At 29.5% G+C, this 16,041-nt stretch overlaps 2 protein-coding genes across 7 annotated transcripts in view; one reads left to right on the top strand and one right to left on the bottom strand.

Annotated features, from left to right (window-relative positions):
• Positions 1-97: 97 nt before the first annotated feature.
• LOC106791691 (zinc transporter ZIP13 homolog) lies at positions 98-11,858 on the bottom strand. The gene is made up of 6 exons (XM_014757537.1): positions 11,180-11,858; positions 10,230-10,869; positions 2,371-2,481; positions 1,499-1,764; positions 832-1,417; positions 98-429 (listed from the first exon to the last, which is right to left on the bottom strand). Exons 2-6 carry the CDS (start codon positions 10,450-10,452, stop codon positions 254-256), a joined length of 1,362 nt encoding a protein of 453 aa, XP_014613023.1. The 5' UTR covers positions 10,453-10,869; positions 11,180-11,858; the 3' UTR covers positions 98-253.
• Positions 11,859-14,206: 2,348 nt separating this feature from the next.
• The window catches only part of LOC106791698 (F-box/LRR-repeat protein 7), a 7,095-nt gene continuing 5,260 nt past the window's right edge, over positions 14,207-16,041 (top strand). The window contains exons 1-2 of one of the 6 annotated variants that reach the window (XM_014757551.1): positions 14,207-14,221; positions 14,650-14,939. In XM_014757551.1, coding sequence (XP_014613037.1) covers positions 14,826-14,939 — 114 coding nt within the window. In that variant the 5' untranslated portion in view covers positions 14,207-14,221; positions 14,650-14,825. Of the gene's footprint in view, positions 14,222-14,360; positions 14,371-14,456; positions 14,940-15,619; positions 15,775-16,041 lie in introns of those variants that run through there. The other 5 variants (XM_014757554.1, XM_014757552.1, XM_014757557.1 and 2 more) reach the window with 5 other exon arrangements.

Genomic DNA, 16,041 nt, shown 5'->3' with positions numbered 1-16,041 from the left:
GTATATTTATATATTATAATATATAAAAGAGACCAAGATGAGAGAAAGTTGATTCAAAATGGCACTCGTCGTTCACCGAACCAAGTATAATAGGTATAGACTATTTAATGTGAGAGTGTGCTCTTAAAGAAATTGTATTTCAGTAAAGTACCATCATAAAATATAATCGATAGATTTTGAATGCGCTTTTTTTTCTCTTTTTATATAATTTATTCAAATTAATTAATTTTTTCATCGTATGAGAAATACTTTTTTAATCGCATAAAATTGTTAACATTGCCATTAATGTAGTACCAAATAACAAAGTAGCGAGTTGCTTTAAAGATTCCTTTGGACTAGATTCTTTAAGCAGTTCTGGTAAAATTGTAACTAAGCCGATATGGAGGAAACCACCTGCGGTAAATGGTAAAATCCAACTTGTTTTTGCCTCTGTAACAAAAAATACGATAATAAATATAAATTATATATGCATTTATAATACAAAGGTTAACTTGATAGATTTCGAGTAATGAATCAGAGATTATCAGAAAAATAAGTATTTTCCGTATGCAGAAACATATTTATATCGGGGTCAAAGAAGTTATCAGTACAGATACGAAATATTGCCATATCCAATTTATAAATAGTTTATATAATCATACGATAAAGTCTGTTTTTCAACTTCAAGTCTCATTATTTTATTATACAAGATGACCCGAGTGAAACCATAAAAAAATCATATTATATTATCTTATACATTTTTAATAAAATATAATCTTTAAATTATATTTCCTGTAATTATTTACTCGTATTAATTTATTTGCAAGAAAGTAAAAGAAATATTGAACTTGCCAACTTCACCGCCAGAAAAAACAAGAGCAGCTAACGATCCAAAAATGCCACCAGTCGCAGTCAAAATTTGTGCCTTAGCAGCGTCCCATCTACTGAACCCGCTGCGAAGTAAAATAGCAAAATCGCCAACTTCGTGTGGAATTTCATGAACCAAAATGGCGAAGGTTGTTAAAGCACCTAATCTGAAGGACATGAGGAAGGATCCTCCTACAGCCAATCCATGAGTAAAATTGTCGATACAATTTGCCATAAGATTCAGATAGCCTGCTATGTGTTTTGGTCTGGTTTTTTGGGCAACAGTATCGACAACAGTTTGCTGAAAGACTTCCTTTGTATTGGATGATACTTGTTTTTTGTCTATGATACAACCATTCAATAATGATGGTGATGATGATGAAAAACCATTGTTTTTTGTAAGTTTGTTCAGACAATCCATAACTTCGTCAATCGACATACCATCAGATAGTATGATACCATTTTTATATTCTGATTTTAAGAAACCATTTGTTTTTGGTTTTTTTGTAATACCATTTACCTTCTCAGTATATCCATTTTTCATTAATTTCTTTTCCAAAAATGGTTCCATCTACAAAAACAAAAAAAAACACTTTATTAATTATATATATATAAAAAAAGATTTTCATAAAAAATTTAAAAGCAATCGTACTTCCAAAAGTTCATTAGCGACAAAACGTCGAACGTAGCCATTCTTTTGTTTCACCCCAATTACGTTAATACAATTATTATTCTCCATTTCTTTTTCCGTTTCAAGATTTTTTTTAATAATCTCCGACTGTTGTTGGTGGTCGTTGTCAGTCTGTATTTCATCTGGATCATGATCGAAAGCAAAAATCTTCTCAACAATAACAAAAACCAAAAAACCAGAGAGAACCCAAAGACCGCAAGGCATTGACGATAGATCTGGATTCGCAGCTGAAAATATAATTTCATTGTTCATATAATGATACTAATAATAATAATAATAATAAATTGAAGAAATAAAAAAAGGTGGCAGAAGAAGAAAAAGAAGAAATAATAAGAATATTGGTAAAAGAATTGAAATAGTTCGTGTGAATTATTCTCAGGACAAATCGTAAAGGATCGTCGCTATTGGTCGAGAGAGATAGTTCAATTTATCGGGGCACAGCTGGCGATTCAAATCCGCAACCAACGCATAATAGAGTTCGAAGGCGTTCTACAAAGAGTTCATTCATAAACCCTCTCTTCCTCCGGACGGAAGTTTCTTCTAATAAATATATATAACCCCGAGAATATAGTGCGTTTTAAATCCCGAGTTGTGATCCCTGCACGTGAAACAACACGCACGTGTTAACAAAATTTCTAATACACGAAAAACAATCTAATCTATAAAATCATATCTTTCTTCTTTTTTCTTTTTTAATTAATACAAATAACGTATCTTAGATATATTTTTTTTATTTAATTTGTATTAAATGCAAAAATTCATTTACGTATACACTCAATTTCATTGTCAGCCATTTTTACGATCTTCCGATTTATTATTATTCTTTTTCTTACCTCTTTTTAAGGAATCGTTTTCCCATGCTTCTGGTAAAAGATGTAAGAAAACATCGCCCAAAAGACCACCAACGGCAAAACTTAAAAGCAATTTCAATGTTCCTGCATTAGCTGAAAAAGAAAAAAAGAAAAAAAGAAAATAAGATAATACTTATATATAAAACAGTTTTATTCGTATAGATTTTGTTTTTTTGTAGGATATATCAATAATGTGATAATCGATAATACTTGACATCGAAATAAAATGTAATGTGTATTACGAACGTACGATTACGTATTTTTTTATTAATTTTTCTTTGTAGGAAAATAAAAACACTTACATTAAGTATATGTAATAGCATCGATTAATGTTTTTCTTCTATAATGGCTATCTATATATATATAAACACAACATGTCGTTGATTAATTATCTCGTAGATAAATTAAAGAGAATAAAAAAATAAAAAAAAATAGAAACAATTCAGTTGCGCTCAATTGCGACGCGTTAATATCGGATGATATCATAAAAAATACTTTAAAATAGAAACAGTAAAACGTGGGCTAATATCTCAAGTGAAATAAATATACGGATCGATTGAGGAACGTATGGCGAACGATGATAAGGTCAAAACCTTAAATTCTTTTCAACGGAAACTTATTTATCACGAATAATATACTTTTTATTATAGTTCGAATCGATAAACACAAGGAACAAAATTTCATTCGATCGATCCACTTATCTACGAGAAACATTCATTTTTTATTCTTAAATTATATGACTTACATATAAATAATAAATACTTGTTAAAAGTTAATAAGATTCAAGAGATATATATTATAATTTATGAATACTTAAATTCCCCATCATATATATTCAACATTTTTATTTTTATGAATACGTAGGTATGCGTCAAATTTGACTACAAAATGACCGCTTTAATCCGCCATTACGGTGAACTCAAAATAATTTTTTGCCAAACGCGTTGATAGTTCGTTTGTATTATATTATTTATCAAATTATTTTACACGTCAAATATTGATTTTCTTTCTTTTTCTTAAAATAAAATACTCCAACGTAGAACGAATAATAAAGGAAAAAAAAGAAGAAAAACGATAAAAAAAAAAATAATCGTGCAGTATATAATTTTTAATAAATCAATTAAAAAACTTAAAGAGAGACACGTGACTCTGCATGGAAATATGAAATTAATATATTCTTATTATCGAACATGCATTACAATGTCAAGAGACAGTAAACTGAAAACGATTGTAATAATAATTATATTATTTTTAAACAATAATGCAATCATTTAATGCAATTTTCTTACTTCGAAATATTATTATTATTATTATTATTATTATTATTATTATTGCAATATTTCAATAGAATTTCTTTTTTCTTGTTTACATAAATTGAATTCTCGTAACTTTCCGAATAGAAAAATGTTGGGGTACAATGTCGAAAAATGATTAATTCGCAAGGTATTTTCTAAAAAAGAAAAAAAACAAAACAAAAAAAAATGTTTAAATGATTCATATAAACTGCAACGAGCCATATTTTGTCATAACTTCTTTTTGGTCGTAGTTGGATAAAAATGCATACGCGTGCATAGACAGGAAAAGTTGTTATTATCAATGTCATTGTCTTTGCATAAGTAATGTGCACAAAACAAATAAATTATCATCAGCGGATGCCAGTGATCTGATTAATTAATGAATTTTAAGAATAAAATGTAAGGAAAAACCGAACAGTTGTGATATGTATATAACAGGAAAAGCCCCAAAGATCGGGAATGAAATAATGTCTCTCATATTTCTAGATACGCGTAAATATTTTATCACAAACTGGTGCGAGATGATAAATAGTAGGCGTATTAAACATTCTTCTTATTCCGGAAATCAACAGAGGAACACTTTTTATTGCAAGTTAGTCATACTATATGATTAATATGTTATATAGTAATGATAATAAATTGTTAGAGAGAGAAACAAAGTAATCGTTTAAAATAATATTACAAAAAAGAACAATATTAAAATGTGACAGAACAATAATTATTCTTTATCTATCTCTCTTTTCCTTTTTCTTTTTTTTTTTTTTAAATGATTATGAATTATTCATTCGAATTTAGTATACACCATTGAGAAAGCTACCGTAAATCATTATGGACGAATAATAAACTTTGTCAACTATGTTATATACTTGACGATTTTAATTATGAATCGCAAAACGTCGATTACAATTTGCACAGATACGAGAACGATGAAAATAATCGTAGTTACGTCGTTAAGTTCAATCGTAAAATCAATATTGCTTTCTAGTCGAACGATAACGACAGATAGAAAAGTGTATAAATAATTTAATGAAAAATTATCACTGTGTGTAGCACGTGGCGCGATTTAAAAAGAAAACAAAAAGAAAAACAAAATAGCTAGCGTCATCGAAGATCATCAGAGAAATACTTTTTTTGTAACGAAAACACGTTGAAATAATCTGTATATCTGTAATTCTGATCGCGTCTTTTGCCACGTGATTAGAAATATGCATTGATTGACCTCGGATAAACTAAACGTATAGTAGAAGGATAACTATTGTACAATTTGCAATTGGATAAGAAGTTTAAAGTACGAAAAGATTTATATAAACGTGGTTTCTGTGTGTGTGTGTGTGTGTGTGTGTATGTAAAACGATAATAAATACGAATTCTTGGGATTTCCGTTGATGTATCGAGTCTCTTTTTAAATAAATTATTATTATTATTTTATACCACGCGCGGATCTGTGCAGGATGTAAAAGAAAAAAAATACTCGACTAAAGTTCAAGATTTTTGTTGCACCCTGTATATCAAACATTAAAAACGAACAAAACAATTATTTTTCTATCTTTTATGCTTCTACTTGAGATGACATACTTCAAATTAGCATTTCAAGTGATTTCTAATACAAAAAGAAAAAAAAAAAGAACAAGAAAACTCCGAAAAACATTTTGTTTTTTTTTCAAGCTATCGCATACATAATCGTAGTAATAGTTTTTAACATTAATCTATTCTTGAAACAGTTTAAAGGTTTCATTTTTGCATGATGGAAGATCAAACATTCTTGCAGACTCACTTGACTTCGCTTCTTCTCTTGTTGCATGTTGCTAACAAATATGGGCGTATCACATTTATTGCATCGTTGAGAATTCTCTCTTTGAATTATCTTTTTTTTTTCATTTTTAAATACGAAAAAAATTATATTATGATTTTAAATGATTCTATATATTTTTGTTGTTGAAAAATAATAATAATAATTATAATAACAACGATAATGTGAATATATAATAGCGAAGAAGTAGATATTATAATAAAGATAATAAAACTAGGCTAAAGATATTTGTTATGAACTTAACTACGATTCGATTAACATAATCTATATATCCTTTGCTCTGTTAAGACGTATTTATCAAATCGCAGCAGCAACGTGAGAAAGAGTTCAATTCTAATAAAAATGATAATGTCATCAAAAGAAAATAGAAAAAAGAATGATGATATTACAACGAGATAACTTGATGATCAAAGTTCGTATTAACACGTGTAAGGCGTTGTAAATAATAATGTATAATATATTTCCTTCAGTTTGTTATCGTTTAACTTTATAGTGTTAAATAAAAGAACAAATTGTAAATAAGAAGTTGAGAAATGTTTTACATTAGGTGTTAATTCGAAATAATCATTCTATTTTATTGATAGATTTATCAAACTTGCAATGTTATGATATTTCCTCCCCCTACCCTATTTCTTTTTATAATATATGTATTTGATATTGTATGATTGGTATTTTAGTAAAATTGTAATAAATCAATGAAAAACGAATTAAATGGCATCGATTAAAGTGTTAAACAATTAAAATGCCATTTTATAATTTGAATTTATAAAATAACTGACGCAATATGATCATGTGATATTTAAATGATATAGTAAGAGTATATTAGTTTCATTTAGAATGTCTCGATAAAGTCATGATACTGATATTGTCGAGGTATTAATGTTTTAACCAAGCGACGGTAGCAATGAAAAGCGAATGATTAGAGTTGTCGGCTAACCGCATAATTTTAAAAGGTTAACATATATTTGTAATGATACTATCTTTATCTATCTAGATATATATATATATAAGATTATGTTATTCGTCATAACACAGATCAATATCTTGACGATATAAAAAGAAAAGAAGAAAAAAAGGCGAATAATTATCTACCGAGTTTCGATAAAAAAGATTCCTTCTTCTAATCGTTGTTAATAATAATAATAATAATAATAATAATGATAATAATAATTGTAAAAAGAAAAAAGAGAGAAAAAAACATATAGAACAATATAGTAGCGTTAGAAACATGTTAGATTTGAGAAAAAAAGAAATCATTTTCAATCGCAATTTTGTTTTTGTCTAATTGTAAATAATAATTTGCGTCATCGTTAATTATTACGTGTGAGATACGAAGATTGTGTTGGTAATCTTATCGACGATAAATAATCTTTTCTTGGTGTTGAACGATTGTGGGAAGAAGAAAAAAATATGTTTTTCTCTTTTTCTTTTTCTTTTTTCAATATAATAAAAATATTAAAAAACGATATTGCTTCTAACGTGACCAAAAAGAAAAGAAAAAAGAAGAAGAGTTCGGTATATTAATTAAAAGTTATTCGCGATATACGATGATTTCTCTTCCACGTACTTTCTCTTATCTTCTTACCCCTCCCCCCCCCCACCCCACGTCAGACTTGAAATGTCATGAAGTTTTTGCCCTTTTTAATTTTTTTTTTCTTTACGTTAATATTTTTCAAGCTCGATAACAATCGAAAGAAATTTATCAAACTCATTTTATTTTTGGCCATTTATTTTGATTAATATGTTAAAGATTTGTAGATTTGTATCATCGTTTGCAGATTAAATCAACGATTACTATTATAATATATTTATTTATATAATAATATATATAAAATTGAATAAAAAAAGAATAAAAAATAGGTAATACATTTTTCTTTAAAGGTATGCCACGTGAAGAGACTTCAAAGAAGTTTCGTGACCTTGGTACTAGGATCGTATTAAGCCAACGAGTGTGTGTGTGAGACAGAGATAGATTGATTAAAAAGAGACACAGTATATCAAAAGAAGAGAAACGAAAGAAGAAGAACCATATGTATCCCGGTTCCATCCAACAATGTCAATCCAGTATTAACATAATCCTTTCATTTTATTTTATTTTAATATTCTTTTCCGGTTCTTGTTTTGGTCACCTAATTTATGATGCAACGATAAACCTATTGGGCAAGATCTTATAATAAACCGACGTTTACTAATTCCATTTAACAATAATCATCCTAGTATTTTATTCATTTTTTGTTTTATTTCAAGTTTCCGTTTTAATCGTCTGATTCATACTAACAAAATTTGTTATGATAAAAAAAAAGACTACGCGCAAGTATTTTACTTATTAATACCATCGATCATTTATTCGAGTATTAATATCAATAATCCTTTTTCTTTTTTTCGAATTCTTGTTTAAAAATCATCTCATTTACGATAACAATGATAAAACTACAATTTGGAGTGAGTAAGTAAGTACATAAATACTGTATTTATTAATTCTATCAGACAATTATACCTCCTTCCCCCCGCCCCCCCGGTATTAAATATAATCCCCATTATTGCTTTGTTTTGTTCAAGTATCTGTTAATCTTTTGATTCATGATGACAATGATAAAATTATTGGGAAAGTCGATGCTTGGTATTGTGTAAAACGTACACTCATTTTTTTTTTTTTTAGTACTGTTTCTATCCATCATGTTTTGTCATTTTATTTGTTTTCAGCTTTGGATGCAGCTCTGTTTGTATAAAACTTATTTTATTTTTATTTATAAACAGAAAAAAAAATATATATATATATATAAGCTAAGCTACCACCATCCATCCAATATGCTTGAGCTTAAAAATAGCTACGTCATATTTCACGAGAGAATAAAGGCGCCCTCTGGCAAGAAACTTCTATTAGAATTGGGATTTCTCCATTAGACAATATATAAGCGCGGGAATTTTTAAATATTTAAAATATATTCGAATAACTGCCATTTCTACGATCATGAATTCACTAAAGGTCTATAAATGTGAGAGTCAAATTGGAATGTTATATATTTTTTATTTGCCGAAAAAAAAATTGTCATTTTTTGATTCGATCAATTAGAATAATAGTCTCCTTAAATAATTAACACCATTTAGTTGACAATGCTAAGGAACGGTTAATTGTAATATACCAAGCATTCGTGGTAAAAATATTTTTAATGAATAACAACCCTGTTGCAATATTTCAAGAATGATTTCGTCAGCAAATTAACATTGCACATTATGGTGCAATATCCTAGCTGAAACACGATCAAGTTGTTGACGAAGAACCTTCAAGATCAATTGTTTTTATACCCCAAAAGAAATTATTTTACTTGATCTTTTGCACAGCGTGAGAACTTGGTCAAATATTGAGAAAGTGAAGTAAAAAATAATTAGGAGTCTTCGAAGTTCGACGAGGAAAATTTATTGTAAAAAATTGCTGTTAATAAATATCATATTTCCTATTTCATTAAAAGAACTTAGCAACACCTTTACTGGAAACAATTATTTATAATTTGATCGGAAATATTCAGCGACATTATATCGAATGAAAAATATCTGGTATAAAATGTTACGAGGTATTGTTTGAAATACGAATGCGCTTTAATTAAAATATCTTTTCCTAAATTTGGACAGGAAAAAGCGTTCCATTGTCCATTCAATTATAAATGAATCACGCGCATTATTTATTTCGACGGATTTCCAATGACGAGTTACCGACTCCTGCCAAAATCTAACGCCAAGAATATTATACAGGGTGATTCGGAATAATTAACAGAATAACTTTAAAGCTTGCAACTTCGGGAATTACCAATAAATTTTTATTATTATTATTTCTTTTTATTTATTAATAATATATAATATATATAACACTGTAAAAGAAGATAATAATAATTTACGACAAACGTTCAAATGATCATCATTCGATTAATAAACAGAATTCATTGTTAATTTCAGTAATCATTATTCGTTCGTTTATCCTACGACGAAAATGATAAATACCAATGAAATTGCTATCTTTCCTCGTGTAAAATTCAAATTTACATTCTTGATTATTTACATATGAAAATGTTCAACACAGTGCATTACGAAACGTGTTACATTTAATGTATTACAAACATATCACAATTGAATGAGTGGCGAGACAATTGCATAACTTCTGTTTATGAAAGGATAATGTCATTGTTCGTTAACTTATATGCGAAAGAAAGGGAATGATGATTCAAAACAGACCCTAACAGATCCTAACAGGTCTTAACAGGTCCTAACAGGCTCTGTCTGAAGATAGTGCATGGCGGTACAGGATGCAGTTCGCTAAGAAAATGCGATTGAGTAAACAAACATATTTTGGAACACCCCTAATCGGATATAGTCACAAAAATATCAAACAATACGCAATAAACCTAAGGGTACACACGGCAACAATATTTCACCAATGGCATCACAGTTATTGATCACTAACAATAAAGCGAGAAAACTGAGATAATTCTATACAAACGATGGACAAATGAAATGGATGAATATGTAATGCGTTTGTTTTTACATGACAACACAACAATGGAAACAATTAAAACTGCATAATGAATCCGACTAATACATTAATAGTCCACCCATTCATACTTTGTTGACAAAAAAAATCCGTATGAATGATATAAACCGGGTTTACCTGATTGCTACTGAAAAGGAATCGAATAATAATAATAATAATAGTAATAATAATCATAATCATAATAATAAAATACCTCCATTCTTGAGATCAGCTCCTTCTTCAATTGGGATGACCAAAAGCGGTAATATACCAGCAAGCCCGACCATAGTACTGCCAAGTATCGAAAAGAACCAAGGATTGTATGCTATAAAATAGGAATACTCGTTCCAGGAGAACGAAATATCGCCGGAAATCATCTCGAAAAGGAATCCGGTTGCATCCTCGGAGCAATTTTGAGCGCACATGTTTAACGCCATATTTTCTTTTCTTTTCTTTTTTCTTTTACTATCGCCGCCGGCGAGTTTTAGTTTCTCTCACGACGGCGTTTGTTACTTTGTGTAATTCTCTCTCCCTTTTTTTTTGTTTATTTCTCTTTCTTTCTTTTCTTTTTTTCTCCAAAAAATATTCTTACTATTTATTATTTATTATTATTATTATTATTAATATTATTATTATAATGATATCACAGTAGGAATTAAAATTCTTTCACCGTATAATAACAAACAACTTCCTCTTATTACTTTTATCATCAATCGTAGTTTCAAACTTCGACGAAGAAATAAAATTTACAAGACAATTTCATTAACATTATCCTTTCGTTGTTCCTGTTGTATTAATCTCGTAGTTATTTAATATTTTTCGTTTTTTTTTCGTTAGAATCAGGGAGGGTAAGCCTAAAAAAAAAATAATATGGATTTCTGTAAAACATGACAATTCTTTCTCCCTTTTGAATTAAGAGTCCAAAAAAAAGAAGAAGAAGAAAATGAAAAACAAAAGAAAGAAGACAGAAAGTAAGGTTATGTTACGTCATCTCATCATCAACAATAACAACGCAACAAACTAGGGATACCTAAAAAGAAGGGAACGGGAAGAGAACAATGTAAAAAAGGTAAAAAAAAAGGAAGGTAGTAAAATAGAAAAGTAAGGGCATAAGAAAGAAAATGTTCATTAATGAACACCTAAATATGAAACCCCCCCTCGCACCTTTGGAAAACTATAGTAGCACCTTGAGCGAGCCGACTAGCCTACACTGAGGACTCAGTTCGGTCGCTTGGGGCTGAATTCGTTGCCGCGCCTCTTGGCCGGCGTATTTTTCTCTCGTCTCTTTCCTCGATAAGAGGAAATAAATATTTGGTAGTCCTTCCCTTCGGTTATTTTACTTCATGACGATGATGATCGAGGTAACCCTAAAATATTGATGATTATCCTCGCGGTAAGTTTTCATATATGCCCGCTTCCTCCTCCTCCTCCACCTCCTCTTTCCCTTCTCTCAACGCTTCCTTCCGAAGTTTTTCTTTTTATCTCAAACAAACGCATAGGACACCACTTTTTCTATCTTTATCTTTCTCTCTTTTTTATTTTTTATTTTCACACCGAAGATGATAAATACTTTCTTTCTTTCTTTTCGTTGTTTGTGTTTCTCGAGTGTCTTTTCTTTTGTTTTTCCCTCTTTCTCTTCAACAAATTTCAACTTCGTGTTGATCCCTTGAGGAAACAGCACACAAAGAAGAATAAAAAGTAGAAGAAAAAGATTAAAAAAAATAAAATGAGTAAGGTAAACAGGAGTATAATAACACTCGAAAAATATGAGCAATTAAAAATGGTGGATAATCAAACAACACTGCAAGCAGACACGATTTCGACTGATCGCATTACGTAGTAAGCGGACCCTTTTATACCATCCGCCATGTTTAGCGCATGTCCCATCATGGCGGGGAGAATGAGAAAGAAAGAAAGAGAGAGAGAGAGAGAGAGAGAGAGAGAGAGAGAGAGGGAGAGGAGAGAGAGTTTGAGAGGAAACGAGCAAGTATATATAAGAAAAAAAGAGAAAGAGATATAAAATGGTAGATGGAAGTGAACGAATGAGTCGAGTGTATGAGTATGATGTGAGAGGAAAGGAGGGGAAAGTAGGAGGCCAATAAGCGGCGTAAAAAAAGGAGGGAAATAATAGTACAGAGTCTTCTTTTTATGTCTCTTTGCTATTCCTACTATAAGTACTATGACCGTTTACGAAAGAAATCGATAGAGTGACGCTGCTGCCGGTGCTGAACAACTTCCACTGCTACCACGGCTACTATACTGGTTCTCCTGTATTATAGTAGTTGTATGCTTCTGTAATTGCTTTCTTCTTCTTCTTCTTGTTATTCTCTTGCCGTTATTGTTTCGTTATTCGGTTATTCATCCGGTATACATATATATTTATATTTTTGGCACTTGTTAGAAAAAAAAACTAGCCGAAAAAAAGAGAAATAAAATTAGGAATAAAAAAAACCCCGCTTAGCGTACTAAATGAACGCTGTGCGACACGATAATCGCGACTATGCGATTACTTTTGTCTCCGTTAACGGACAACCCTAACCGATATTCCGATTATATCTTCTTTTCCCATCTTCCTCTTTTTCTCGGATTAATATCATCACATCTTTCTTAAACCACAAATGGTCTTTCTTATTCGCTCGAATTTATCGGGAGATAAATTTTATCTTACGTTACACTCGAACAATTCCAATAGATAAAATCTTTTTCTTTTTTAATCGAAGATTTCGAGACAGGCAATGATCCGAACCATACGGACTGTGAAAACAATTCATATATTAATTGTCAATCTCTCTCTTTTTTTCTTTTATTTCTTTTCTTTCTTTCTCTTTCTTTCTTTCTTTCTCCGTTGTCGATGTATTTCTATTCAAAAAAGAGTTTTCCAGAAAAAATTGATCTGGGGAATATTTATCATTATCATTATCAATAATAATCGACGTACACTTTCTCTTGTTATTTTCGTGTTATTCGCGAACGATAAGAATACAAAAAACATGTACTTTTTTTTTAATATCAATATTTTTTATCGAAAAGATACATGTTGTGTATTGATATTATGTACAATTATTATATATATATATATTCATATTCTTCTTACAAATAAGTTAGGATTTAACAATAGCAAATTTACATTCACTAAGAATAAATTTACATTCCTAAAGAAACAAAGATATGGATGTCATAATTCTTCGCGAAAACAAATAGGGAAACAAAAGAGTTTTATTAAATATGATTTACTATTTTCTTTTGCAAGTATTTCAATTTAAACATTTATACGGTATAAAAATGTTATTTAAACATTTAACAGTGTTTTTAGGTATGTATTATTTAACAATGACACGTTATTTATCGGTAACGTCGGTAATCTAGGAAGCAGTAGCAATTACTAAAACTGAAAGATTTCTCCATTACCAAGCATTGATACTAATTCATGATCCCATCTTTTGGTCATAAAAAAAAGAATTCGAATTTTGTACTTTTTGTTCACCCGTGCATTGGGCGGAACTAATTAATCAAGTTTTAAGTGGCTCCAAGCCAAAACGCCCGGGTTTGATTCTCGAACAAGTAGTTGAAACCACCTGTAGTAGAAATGTACTTCATTAATTCTTCCAAATTTCAGATTTAATCAAGAAACCAATAAAACATTAATAACAATATAGAACTTTTTGTGTTTTCCTAATGTTCTCGTGACTCCTACAATTTTTATCTAATTCAGATGCAATTTTGTTTACTTAAAAAACGGATAAAAATGAAATCTTCACGTGAGATTATTTCCCTATGAGAAAATATTAATTTTATTTTAAATACGCGATGTCGCATGCTAGACGTAAAAAAAATATACCGGCATGAAATATCAATGGCGTAGACGCAGCATATGAAAAAATTAGCGGTTTAATTATTTTATTTATTATTCTTATTAATAAAAACCTAGTAAAAAATGTAAGATATATTAGGTATAAAATTGGATGGTTTGAAAATTAACGTATAAAAGCGTTTGGAAAATGTAGTTTTCGACATGGTCGAAATAGTTTTTGAGTGTATGCTGCGATTGCCCTCTACTGGCCGTACAACTCCCACATGGCATCATACACAGCCACTCCAGTCATTCTATTTCGAGTAAGCAGAGAAACTTTCGAGATTATTTTAGTTACATTTTTCTCCTCTACGACTGTCGGTTAACAGGCACAGGAGCTTACTAAAATTCGATTAGTACGAGTTAATGTCAGGATGACCGAATAGGTCCACTTCTGTTTCAGTCGCGAACATTTTATTCATTTTCAATTACCAAAAGAAAAGAGAAGAAGTTTAGGATAAGGCCTGTTACAAATTTCGAAATTTCATTTTGTTATAATATCTGTGTAAGATCGAACAAAATTTAACCAAATTTATAATAAGTACTCGAAATATTTGATAAAACATTTATTTATTTCATTTATTCATTCATTTATTTGAACAAAATATCGCTGCAGCTACTAATTCGGAAGACACTTCCTAATTTCTGATTTACTAATTAATTGAAAAAAAGAAAAAGAAACACTATACAAGTATAGTATTATACATTTATTCCAAATTTGTAACATCCTAAATCTGTGTTGTGAGTATTGCACTGTAGTGTTAATTACATTTGAAAATTTCAGATCGTGCGGGGAGATTTGAAATAAATAATTAATCACAAGACAAATAACACAAAACCCCGATATAAATAATTGAACATCCAATTAATTAATTACTTCCTTTTTATATACGTTCGTTCTTTCGTGTCTTTCCTTCGTTTTAATATTTGTTTTTTAATCAAATTCTACGCGTGTCATCGATGGATATACGAAGAATGTCCAATTGGAATGTCCTAAGTGTGGAGGCAGCATTACAACAACTCAATTGTTTCGAAGAGGATGGAAAAGAGAAAATAATCAAACGTTCTAACACGGTGAGAACAAATAATCAATTAAATCAAACATATTTTCATTATTTTACTCGATTATATCCTAGAGTTTATACAAGCAAAATTGTTTAGCCGATAAAGTCTGGGACACTCTATATATATATATATTATACTATACTGATTTTATTACTCTATTTTAATATTATATATTTTCTATAATATATATACCATATTATATTATTACCAATGTAATATTATGTAATATTTCTCAATATATAATGTAGTCATATCACATTTATTTATTGATTAATAGCGGAATGTTTTTGATCATGCGAATTCCTTACTCGCACACACGTGCACTCGCATAGAGACATAAATTGTCCAGGAATGTTAGGAGTCATCTTTTGGCAAGCACGTTGATCGTCATTGGTCAAAAATGTTGATACATTTATCGGCACGTTTTTAACCACATTTTCTTTCTCTCTTTCTTCGTATTCGTTTCCTGTTAGAAACTAAAATGTATTTATCGATGATGTCCCTTGAAAATGTCAATAAGAGCTATCTATTCTGGCACACAACACAGTTAAACTCTGTGTCAGCTAACTCTTGTCTTTATTTATAACTAATTAAAGTAGACTCACAGTTGGATTTGTCCACTCTTCTAGATCGGTCAAACATTGCTTCGATTAGTAGTCATTCTATTACTGTTAAACATTTTCATCGATCGGTTGGATTGTTCGTTAAATAATTTAGTGATAATTAATTAATGAAAGTTTAAAAAATGAGTACTTGGACTCGTTTGAACTTTGAACATGCTACCAGTGCTATATCCAGAGAAGATCTTGGACTTAGTATACGTAGAATTACGCTATCGACTAAGGTAAATTGTAGTAGAATTTTTTTAATTTAATCAAATAACGGTAATAACAATAGCAAAATATTTGATGAGTTTTGGAAATTTTTGAAGCCTCCTTTTTGTTTATTATTTTTTATTATAGTTATTATTGATATGTAGTATTAAAAAATTAGGATGTTAAATTTTAGTATTTTATACGTATTATAAATTTTAGTAAATTATATTATTGTGCTATTGTGTAATAATTTTATATTATATTATATACATTTTATTGTCATTATTTATAATATT

The sequence above is a fragment of the Polistes canadensis genome, unplaced genomic scaffold (assembly GCF_001313835.1).
Source record: "Polistes canadensis isolate GaletaPanama2010 unplaced genomic scaffold, ASM131383v1 scaffold_332, whole genome shotgun sequence".
In the NCBI taxonomy this organism is placed as follows: Eukaryota; Metazoa; Arthropoda; class Insecta; order Hymenoptera; family Vespidae; genus Polistes; species Polistes canadensis.
This window is presented reverse-complemented; position numbering and strand designations above follow the sequence as displayed.